The sequence below is a fragment of the Lactuca saligna genome, chromosome 7 (assembly GCF_052625555.1).
Source record: "Lactuca saligna cultivar CGN05327 chromosome 7, ASM5262555v1, whole genome shotgun sequence".
Taxonomy (NCBI): Eukaryota; Viridiplantae; Streptophyta; class Magnoliopsida; order Asterales; family Asteraceae; genus Lactuca; species Lactuca saligna.
In genome coordinates, this window is record NC_136423.1 from 115,442,756 (window position 1) to 115,452,242 (window position 9,487).

A 9,487-nucleotide genomic window follows, 5' to 3' on the forward strand; every position below is an offset into this window, starting at 1 on the left:
CTTGTTACGATTCCTACCAGTTGATTTAACCCAACTAAGATTTTAGTAAAGTTATATTTTGACCTAAATTTGACTGGTTTTACATTACATTGTCTCTAAATATCGGGTTGTCACAAATTATAATAATCATTTGTTCTGTAATTGCTCTGAATAACATTTACATGCATGATTTTGTTTATTACATCATAGTAACTTTCAAAATATTATTTAAATGGTAATAAAAAAATACTTGAAGAAGATACGAATGAACTTATTGGGGATATGGATGAACAGGAGCTTGCAGCTGAAGTTGAGAAGAACTTTGCAATATGATTTCAAAACTATGTGGGTGTTAATTTTATAATTAACTCTAATTAAGTGATTTACCATTTGTCATATAGGCACATAAGAACCGGATAAAGAACAAGTATATATATTTGACCTTTCCAAATTTCCATTTAGGAAAGTGAAATTATATAATATATACTTTGTCAATGGTTAGAAGTTTCACACAGAAGCTCACGGTTTGAAAAAATCAACAATGAATAACGAATTGTGTATTAGCAGCCAAGGAGGTGACTATCATGGTAGGGTAATGGAAATTTTAGAAGCCGAGTACCCTGGTTACCCAATTAAAACAACAGTTTTGTTTAATTGTCATTGTTACGATCCAACACCTAACATAGGAGTTAAGGTTCACAAAAAATATAATTTAGTCGAGCCTTTTGTTTTAGCCATGCAAGCCACTCATGTGTGTTACATTCCTTACCCAAATTTGAAAACAACCAACTCGAAATAGTGGGCTATATTTAAAGTTAAATCTCATGGCTGGTCTGGTGTACATGAAAAATTATCCTCGGAAAGGCGTTGCTTTCCAAGAAGTTGAAGTTGAATCAAATGAAATCATTACACCAACTACAACCGATAAAAACAATTATGATGATCATGACATGTCAAGCAACGTTTCAGATAATGAAAATAACATTGATGAAGAAGGGGAATTTCATGAGGACGACAATGATGGTATTCCTGAAAGCGAGGGTAGTTATTCGTATAGTACATCGAGTAATGAAGAACAAGTAGAGGAAGAAGACATTGACTAGATGTTTTTGTTTCTTTATAGAAGGATGGTTATATTATCTAATTTTTAGTTTTTTCATGCAAATTGGTGAATGTGATTTTATGTATAAGTGCCCTTCATGAGAATTAAACAAAATGAAAATTTATCATTCCTTGGTACATTTAAAGCTTTTACTAAAAGGGACATGTGTTTTTGAGATACTTGTATGTACAATATTTTCATTAAATATCCAATTAAGTAATCATTTTTGTTATAATCCAGTTTCTTTACATTGAAATTGTATAAGTTTAATCAAGATAACATAAACATAACAACAAATGTTTATTCTTTCATGTAGTATTATAGACATATAAAATGCAATAAAACAAACAAAATATATTACCAATTCAAAAACATATCATTTAAACCAAAACTTACCAATTTCATTGGTCATAAAAACAATTCCTCCATTGATCATACTAACAATAAGAAAATTAAGCATACAACATCCCAAAAAGGAAACAAACCAAACAAACCATCATGAACTTGATAATTCCAACTTGACCACCTTCAACTCGAGGATCATTATTACCATATTCATTAGTATCTTGAATAACAACTTGATTCGGGGTTTAATTGACATGAAAATTGTGAGGTGCGTAGGGGGGGGGGGGGGCAAAAATGATATCTTCACCATTGGATTGAGCTCTCAATTCGTACGTCTTCTCTCTATACCACTTGTTCGGGAGTTGTGGGTCAATCCAAAGAAAAAACACACAATTTATGTATTCATCATTGTAGTTTGTGCAACCAATAAACCTCCCTCCAGGATTCTTTAGCGTCCATGCCATCCACATTCCAACCGGATGTCCACATCCACACAGTCTCACATTACTGCTTGAAGACAGCGACATCGATTTGCCCTAATTTATTTTCTTCCGCTTGTGGGTTTGCGAATATGGGACTTGGAATGCACAAAGTATTTATGCAAATAAATTTCATAATATGACACTATAATGTAAAATACTTTACAAAAAATTAATTCCTATAAAAATTAGTAACAAATGTTGCAACATATACTTGCTCAATACTAAAAATTCCACGAGTTTTATTGCCGTTGCAAATTTCCATAGCTAAATATCTATGAATTTGAAATACTCCTTATCAAACTTGCTATGAAATTTAATTTCATAACAAATGTCGTCAAATATAGCTAGATTTTTTTTCCATAGCAAAACAAGCAAAAGAAATTAATTCCATAGCATAACTCTCTAGCAAATACCTACGAATGCTACTTTCATAGCAAAACAACTATGACATTGTTTTCTGTTGAAAAATTCCGTTGCATATTAACCACGATAATTAATTCCATAGCAACAGTACAACATAAAGTGTTTTTGTACAAAATTTTCGTTGGAAAATTGCTTCGGATGTTTTTTTAATAGAAATATTGGTGCCATAATACCAACGGATTTGGAGTCGGTTGCATTTTGCCTAACATGTCTCATGCTCGCTGCCGGAAATAAATTATGTAGACAATGTGGTAACAACCTTGCTATGGAATGGTATTCCATATTACGATTCATTGCAGAATAACAACAAAAAAACGTTTTATAGTGTCATTCCCTAAAAAAATCGTGTTTTTTTTGTAGTGACATGAGCTTATATTTTTATATAGATAACACCTAATACAATCATAACCAATACAACCACTATTTTGCCAATATGTGAAAGCTACAAATTGAATGACACAAATTTCATTGAATGACACTAGAACATCATAAATGTTCTAGAATATAAATGAAATCTTTATATCCTTGATGAAACTTATCTATGATGTGGCTTTTACTCTAATACATTGTGTTTAAGGTTATTGATTAATTGAGAGATTTTGGGTGTCAGGGGCGTTGACACCATATGGATATAATTACAAAAAATAAGGTTTTGAGCTGGAGATGGTTTCGTAGATGATTTCACAACGACGGTCATTGAACTGATTGGTGGAGACACCATAGGGTTGCGGTAAATAAGGGTTTAATGGTGAATTGTTTCAAAGTGGAGTGTAGACGAGTTTTTTTAAGTAAAGGGGATTTCTTTGCAAAATGGTCCCTCAAATTAGGCATTAACATTTCTTTGCAAAATGGTCCCTTAAATGAAAAAAAAAGGCAGATAGACCCTCACGTGAGAGGCACATTCGGTGGTTAACAAAAACAAAGTAACGAGAGTTAAGTTGAGGAACATTTTCCACATATAAACATGGTAAAAAAGACTACCTATCCAAAAAAAATTGTGGTTTGGATCAAACCCCGTATAAAATGCATATCATAGCGACTATTTTTACAGTTTTGTCAATCTCTTAGTCCTTAAACGATACGACCACATCTAAATTTTAATATCAACGTAGACAATTAGTAAAAATATGATATTGGTCACTAAACTATTTTTTTTCACAGTAGATCCTAAAACTTCCTCGACATGTCACCCTTCCACGTAAGCTAGTAACTAGGTATCAATTGAAAATTAATAGAAATAATTTAAATGGCAAGCAACTTACGACTAACAACACCCTATGATTGGCGTTCTTTTCTATGGTTGATAGGCTTCTATTGACATCTAATCGATCCTTAGGCAATAGACGATATGTGGTTGTCTCATCCGAAGTCAAACCTGTTAATCTCTATGTAGACAATTAATAAAACTTATAGTATTTGTCATTTCGATGGGGCCTAATTTATTTTTTTATTATTATTAGCATCAAACAAAAATATATATTAAAAAAACACACTTACAACTATTTTTTATCAAACACATCTACAATAAATAAAAACTACAGTTTTCATTTGTTATTTTTTAATTAATTTTTTATTTTTTAAGACATACTCATATTTTAATTTTATTAAAAGGAGTTTAATATTAACAATAAAATTTGTAAAAATAATAACATATAAATTTATTTTTATTAATTATCAAAGTTATCAACCATATGAATATTATTATAATCGACTTTGAAAATGATAGGAAGTCTAAAATAAAACAATAAACAATAGATTTATGATAAGAGAAATCTTACCAACCATTTAAAGAATAATAAGTTTAATAATAGGTGTATAATTTGATTTGATGTAGTGATTATATATGTCATCTTTCGAAAATGTTGAATGTTTAAATTTCGTTTGAGAGATAAGTAGGGGCATATAACTAGATTATGATGTATCTACATCTTGGTTTGGCTTAAAAAACTTAAAGAAAAACTTTTTAATAAGTTACTTTTTGTAAATTATTTGAAATCCATCAATTTTGCCTAATATAGTAATATAGTTAGGAAAAGTATAATATTATGTTTTTATACTTAAAAGATGAAAAAATATACAAAATTAAAAAAAAAAAAAAAAAATACAAGTAAGAGAAAAACAAAAACAACTAATTGTGAACTTGTGATTTTAAATTATTTTTATAATTGTATTCCAACAAAAGATGAAAAAATATACAAAAAAAAAAAAAAAAAAAAAAAAAAAAAAAAAAAAAAAAACAAGTAAGAGAAAAACAAAAACAACTAATTGTGAACTTGTGATTTTAAATTATTTTTATAATCGTATTCCAACAACAAGAATAACTATTTTTAAATTGCTTTGTAGGATCCTATCAACAAAAATTTTAAAACTTGTAATGTTAGAAGTTTCAAATTATAAAAATATGCATAACTTGTAATGAATCAACACTTTCACATTTAGATATGCATTTGAGATGCATAACTTTTTCTTGAATAAAATATGATGAAAAGATTATTAAGTTCTTACGAATTTATGAATTCTCGGAAGATCTTACGAATTTATGAATTATGCAAGGAAGGAGGTATTCGGGGTTGCGTTTTCTTGATAATCCTACCTCTTTTTTGTTGTCAAGCTGATTTCATCTCCACCTCTAGTAATAATCAATTTAAACTTCTGATTTCTGGTTTATATATGTAGTTAATAGTCGGTTTAGGCTTCTGATTTCTAGTTGTGGTTAGATAGCTTTTGATTTCATCTCTACTTTTTCTTTATCGGTTAGCCATGGTTTCTTGCATGTTGTTGATGTGGGAAGATGGGTTTTTGCAGAGGTTACATGAGATTTGTGATGGAGTTGGTGTCATCTCCTCCGGCTCCAAAGAATACTCCGGTAAGTATAGATTGAAGGTGGGTTTCTCAAGTTCAACACATTATTGTGGATTTGGGGCAGGAGGATTGTCGCGGATTTGTGTATTTGTGTTAACACAGTAAACACACTCAAATGAAAATGTGTGTGTGTATATGTGAGAGAGAGAGAGAGAGAGAGAGAGAGAGAGAGAAATAAACAAGTATTAATTTTTTTTAGTTTAAAAAAAGATATATTTTTTTAGGTGCAAAAATGATCCCTTAAAAATGAAAAGACAAATATACCCTCATGTGAGAGGTACATGAGGGGTTAACAACAACAAGTTAACACAAGTTAAGTCTGGGTATCAATTCCACATACAAACCATTCTAAAAGGACTATAAATCCAAAAAAACTTAAGGTTTAGACTAAAACTCCAAAAATTTACATACAATAAGATATTTTTTACAATTTATTCTTTTCTAAATAAAAAAAAAAAGAATAATTATTGAAAATAAGATGTAACCGGAAAAGATGTAAAAATTATTTAATATTTGATAAAATTATTGTTTCGATCTAAATAAAAACCCAAGTCAAAGTCAAACTGGTATTGTTTAAATCTGGGTGTGTTTAGCACCACCCGTCATTTTGTTGTCTCCTCTAAAAATAGAAAACGCAAAATTTTGTTTTCCTCCTAACCTCAGCTTCTATTCGAGAAAAAAGGAACCAAGCTATAAAGATGCCTCATTCATCACCTTTTCCCTCTTACCTTAATTCACACAAAAAATTAAGGTTATCCTAAAATTTTAACTAATCTGTAAGGGGGGGCCTTTGTCCCATACATTCAACAGGGGGAGGGTCGAACCTACTCTTCAGGCCCTCTCTCAATCATCAACGCTTGTTTACATATCATAAAGCTTATATTAATTAGATTTAGGTTTTAGGAGATATATGTAGAGGTAGGATAAGAACCCCAGAAGAAACACAAAAGAAAATCTAAGAATAGAAAATTTTATTTATTTCGGACGAGGTAAGGATTAAGGATGGGCAGCACCGCAAAAGTTGCCATTCTAAGCGTGACTTTCATAGCGCTTCTGGCCGCTGTTGTTGCATTGATTGTCGTGATGCACAGACATTCCGAGGAAAAGGCAGAACATACCAAACAGGACGATGACGTAAAGGCCTCCATTAGAGCGGTTTGCGAGCACACTGATTACAAGGAAACTTGCGTTCAAAGCCTCTCCAAAACAGGCACCCATTCTACTGATCCTTATGACCACGTAAAGGCCACGTTTGAGATCACAATTAAGCAACTTGAGGATGCTACTAACAACTCCACGCTCATGAAAGAGATTCATGCAGACCCGAGAACCAATGATGCTCTCAAGTGTTGCAAGGAGCTTGCAGATCTTGCTGTTATGGATCTAAGAAGATCTGTCGATAAAATGTTAGGTTTTGATCTTAGTGACGTCGCTCATTCCCTTGTCCAACTTAAGATCTGGATGAGTGGTGCGATAACTTATGAACAAACTTGCCTAGACGGGTTTGAAAAGACCGAAGGAGATTCAGGAGAGAGAATGAGAAAATTGTTGAACATATCAATGGAGTTAACTAGCAACTGCCTTGCTATGATTACAGATCTCTCACAGGCGTTTGAAGTAATCGACACACCCCAGACCAGTAATCGTCGTTTGCTTCATCTGTCCAACAACGACCTCAATCTTCCTGAATGGGTAGATGATAACGACAGGAGTATGTTACAGAAAGCACCCAAAAAAATCAATCCAAACCTGACTGTTGCACAAGATGGAAGTGGAGATTTCTTGTCAATCGCAGAAGCTTTGAAAGTCATTCCTACTAAATCAAAGAAAGGGTTTGTGCTCTATATCAAACAGGGCGTTTACAATGAGATAATCCGATTCCCTAAAAACTTGACTCATCTAGTGCTCATCGGCGATGGCCCAGAGAAGACAAAGATAACAGGAAACTTGAACTACATAGACGGAGTTTCCACCTTCCACACTGCAACTGTTGGTAAGCTAGCCATTGTAGTGTTATCTTTTCCGAAAAATAAAGTAGAAACTTAAATATATATATACCGGCTTTATGTAGGTAATTAACACGGTGTCAACAATATTTATGCATGCAGCTGTTTCTGGAGACTTTTTCATTGCCAAAGATATTGGATTTGTGAACACAGCAGGTCCCGAAAAGCATCAAGCTGTCGCTTTACGTGTTAGTGCTGATAGAACAATCTTCTACAACTGCCACATGCATGGCTTCCAAGACACCCTCTACGCACACACCTACCGCCAGTTCTACCGCGATTGCACAGTCTCCGGTACGATTGACTTTGTTTTTGGAGACAGTGCGGCGGTGTTCCAAAACTGTATCATGGTTGTTCGGAGGCCAATGGATAACCAGAATTGTATTGTCACAGCACAAGGAAGGAAGGAAATGCGACAGCCAACAGGATTGGTTCTTCAAAACTGCAGCTTTGTTGCGGATCCTGGGTATTTTCCGGTGAGAATGGAGCTCAAATCCTACCTTGGACGACCATGGAAGCAGTATTCAAGAACCATTATAATGGAATCCTTCATTGATGATTTGATCCAGCCTCAAGGGTGGTTGCCATGGAATGAAACTTTTGCTTTCGATACCCTTTATTACAGCGAGTTTAATAATCATGGACCAGGATCTAATAAGTTGCAACGTGTGAAATGGCCTGGCGTTAAGGAGTTAACTACAAAAAGAGTTAAACGCTTCTTGGCCGGAAAATTCATCACCGGTGATACATGGATCCCGCCGACAGGTGTGCCTTACAACTCAGAGTTTATGTTTGAACCCCCGAAAGATGATTCCAAGAAGGATAAAGATAAGAAGGATAAAGATAAGAAGGATAAGAAGGATAAGAAGGATAAGAAAGATAAAGATAAGAAATCTGATGGAGAGAAAGGAGACGATAATCCAGGTAAAAAGAAAAAGAAGAAACGTAAGAAAGACAAGGGTAGATCGATATCAGAGCCTCCATCTTCAACCCCAGCACCTTCACCAGCTGAAATTAGTCCTAGCAACATACCTAACCAAGCACCCAACAGTGACATAAGTGCACCAGCTTTAAGCCCTGCAGCACTGTCACCAGAAGCATCCCCACAAATCAGAAAAGGATCTTTTTTCAATAGAATTTTTGGAAAGGTTTTATTATAACTGTAGTCGCGAGTTAAAGGATTAGTGTGTATCTATGTAGTTGTTTATAGTTCCAATCGGTATGCCACCCGTGATAAGAAACGAATGTGGCTTTCAGTTTAAGATTAAATTTTTAACATGGAATCATATGTAACATATATAAAGTAAAATGGTGAGAAAACTACAACCACAGCGTAAACATTGATGATGATGATCATGACTTCATCTATCACCATAAGCAGCATTCATTTAATCAAACCATGTTTGAAGCAGAACGCCAATTAAAAGTAAGGCCGGTACCACGTTACCTTGCCACACCATCTTCTCCTCTTTATAATATATCTATAAACATCAAAAGGAAATGGTGGTTTTTTATTTGAAACTGCGTTGATGAAGAAGCAAATTAGGAAAAAAACAGAGGAATAACACGTGATTCGTCTCGTTACCACCATCACGCCCGGTGGCATAACACCCGATAACGGCTGGCTGGGGCGGTGTTCCTGCCGCCATGGTGTCACACCCCCAAACCAGAATGGCGGAAACATTCGGGGGTGGATGACTTCACGTAGTATCACAACGATTGAATATTGCAAAGAAAGTAACACAACCATCATATATATAACAATGAAAAACGTGTATTGTTGCGTTATACATGTTATCAAAAGAATATTACAATATGATGAATAAATGTTTAATGATAAAATCATCCTTTGTGTTCCTTCTTCCAAAAGCTGGTAGTTTACCTGTATCACTGATTCCCTGAGAAATACAAGTGGTTTTGAAAAGTGTCAACATTTAAGTTGGTGAGTTCATGAGTGTTCCGAGTTGAAAAGTATATTCCTTTTGGTAGTAATTTGGTAAACGAGATCTTTAGAAAATCCAATATTTTCTTGTAAAATGTAAAAGGTTCCAAAGTTGGAATGTGTTAGTAACTTTTATAAACAATTGATAACAATAATTTAGTATGAAAATATAATGTAGAAATACTGCGATGCACATATGAACCTTGTAAATCAATCTTGTTTTATACTTTTTATGTGAGTTTTATAACCATACTATTGACACTGACGGCCTGTAACAACATTCTTCAAGTGTTGCAGTGTTATGACATTTGTCACCCCAGACCTGCCGGTCTAACTATAGCTAGTA

The 9,487-nt window shown here is 33.6% G+C and overlaps 1 protein-coding gene across 1 annotated transcript; it reads left to right on the forward strand.

The window, feature by feature from the left end:
* The first annotated feature begins 5,938 nt into the window (after positions 1-5,938).
* Positions 5,939-8,523, forward strand: LOC145004131 (pectinesterase-like). Its single transcript, XM_078963024.1, has 2 exons — positions 5,939-7,186; positions 7,302-8,523. The coding sequence occupies exons 1-2, from the start codon at positions 6,196-6,198 to the stop codon at positions 8,357-8,359; spliced, it is 2,049 nt and encodes a 682-aa protein (XP_078819150.1). The 5' UTR covers positions 5,939-6,195; the 3' UTR covers positions 8,360-8,523.
* Positions 8,524-9,487: the final 964 nt, after the last annotated feature.